Consider the following 1,847-nt stretch of genomic DNA (forward strand, 5'->3'; position numbering starts at 1 on the left):
TAAGGAATACTCACCTGTATAAGCATACACTCGATAGTTTGTCTCCACCATCAGGTAACCTTGTTGATTGGTATCAGTATTGAGACTTGTTACTCCCGACGCCAGGTTAACAGCCAGACGTGAGGGGTAGTATCGCATTGCCTTCCTCTACAACATACAGCAGTGACAGCTGATATACAAATATCTATAGGTTGTTATGGTGTGACATTAACATTCTAAGAACAGCTGTAGAAAGTTTGTGATGGAAATGCATTACCAATTTAATGTTCTGTAAAAGGCTTAAATACATATCCTTACTACCAGTACCATCCATACATCTACAACATGAGACCTAGCAGGTACCTTTCTCTGACAGACAAAATCTCTCAAACATGTACATCAGACCTACCTTTCTCTGATAGACCAGACCAAACTCTCTGAGATGCTGTAGGAACCTCAACTGCTGTTCCGTCATTCCATCTGTTGAGTAATCCTACAAAATCACATAGTACTTGTTGTTTAGTCCTACAGCTATTTACTTATTAATTACTGTAATAGTGACTGGTTGATGGATGGACAGCATTTGAGGAAATACTTGAATCGCATCATAGATATTGTACTTGAAAGCAGGAAATGTCAGTGAGCGTTTAACTTAGGCATGACCAACACTATTCTTACAACTTGTGAGTAGATTGCTTCACCTTATTTATATCTGTCCATCGCGAAAAATATTACTATCATAATGCTGTATAATAATTTAACTACTGAAGAAAGGCATTCTACAGTAATCCCTATAGATACCATTACCTTGCCAAGTGTTGAGAAGCTGAGCTGGAATAGGAAGGACAGGCACTGGGTAAGATCCATCTCACGAGACTGAAACAAAGATAAACCAATGACAGCAAACATCACGATATACCGCCGCAAACTTCAAAATACAGTAGGGTGGGTTATCCCCTAATTCTATGCAAGTTGAGGTTTCACGTGCCCAAACTTGGATGGAATGACAGCATGGAGTTTGAGCTAGTAACTTGGATGGACTGACAGCATGGAGTTTGAGCTAGTAACTGGGATGGAATGACATCATAGAGTTTGAGCTAGTAACTTGGATGGAATGACAGCATGGAGTTTGAGCTAGTAACTTGGATGGAATGACAGCATGGAGTTTTGAGCTAGTAACTTGGATGTATTTTCATGTATATTACTTTATGTGTCTCTTAATGTTTAACCTTTCATGTCTCAATAAAAATTACTATAAGTATACTCACCTAAAAAGTCTCTCTCTATATGTCTTAACATAAGTGTCATTTTAGTCTTTACTCAATTGCCTCTTTAAAGTATCACATTTTGTGTCTCTTTTAATGTCTTACCAACATTGTCTCTTAATAACTTACCTTGTGTATATTATTAGTTATCTCTGGGTTAGGAGGGGTCTACGGGTTTATAGACCCCGTTTGTTTTTTATAGATCCCCAACCGAAGGCGAGGGGTCTATAAAACCAAAGGGGTCTATGAGCAAGTAGACCCCTCCTAACCCAGAAATAACAAACTTGTCACCCTGACAATCTTTGATTACCTTTTTTCTGCAAAGTTATAAGTCACTTTGTGAGTTTGAGTTGTACTTGACTGCTACCAAAATTGCCCCTACCGGACACCTTTTCTGTTTCTATTTTGGACAATACACAACCATCTTTGTAATTAGCACCCTAGCGGCCCCCTCATTGCCTGTTTCGGTGAATTTGCTGTCAATCAAGTAGGCTATTTTATCCTGTGAATGATTGGCGACTTTGAACACCAATATTGTCTCTCAATATCTTACCTTGAGTATATTAATGTCTTACGAGTAGTGTCTCTAATTATCTCACCTTG

At 38.6% G+C, this 1,847-nt stretch overlaps 1 protein-coding gene across 2 annotated transcripts in view; it reads right to left on the reverse strand.

Annotated features, from left to right (window-relative positions):
• Window positions 1-1,847, reverse strand: part of LOC110452962 (general transcription factor IIH subunit 4-like) — a 30,762-nt gene that overhangs the window by 12,220 nt on the left and 16,695 nt on the right. For both annotated transcript variants that reach the window (XM_021501740.1, XM_021501739.1), the window contains exons 7-9: window positions 787-855; window positions 389-472; window positions 15-147 (exon numbers count right to left, since the gene is read on the reverse strand). In XM_021501740.1, the coding sequence (XP_021357415.1) occupies window positions 15-147; window positions 389-472; window positions 787-855 (286 nt within the window). The remainder of the gene's footprint in view (window positions 1-14; window positions 148-388; window positions 473-786; window positions 856-1,847) is intronic.

The sequence above is a fragment of the Mizuhopecten yessoensis genome, unplaced genomic scaffold (genome assembly GCF_002113885.1).
Source record: "Mizuhopecten yessoensis strain PY_sf001 unplaced genomic scaffold, ASM211388v2 scaffold7015, whole genome shotgun sequence".
NCBI lineage: Eukaryota > Metazoa > Mollusca > Bivalvia > Pectinida > Pectinidae > Mizuhopecten > Mizuhopecten yessoensis.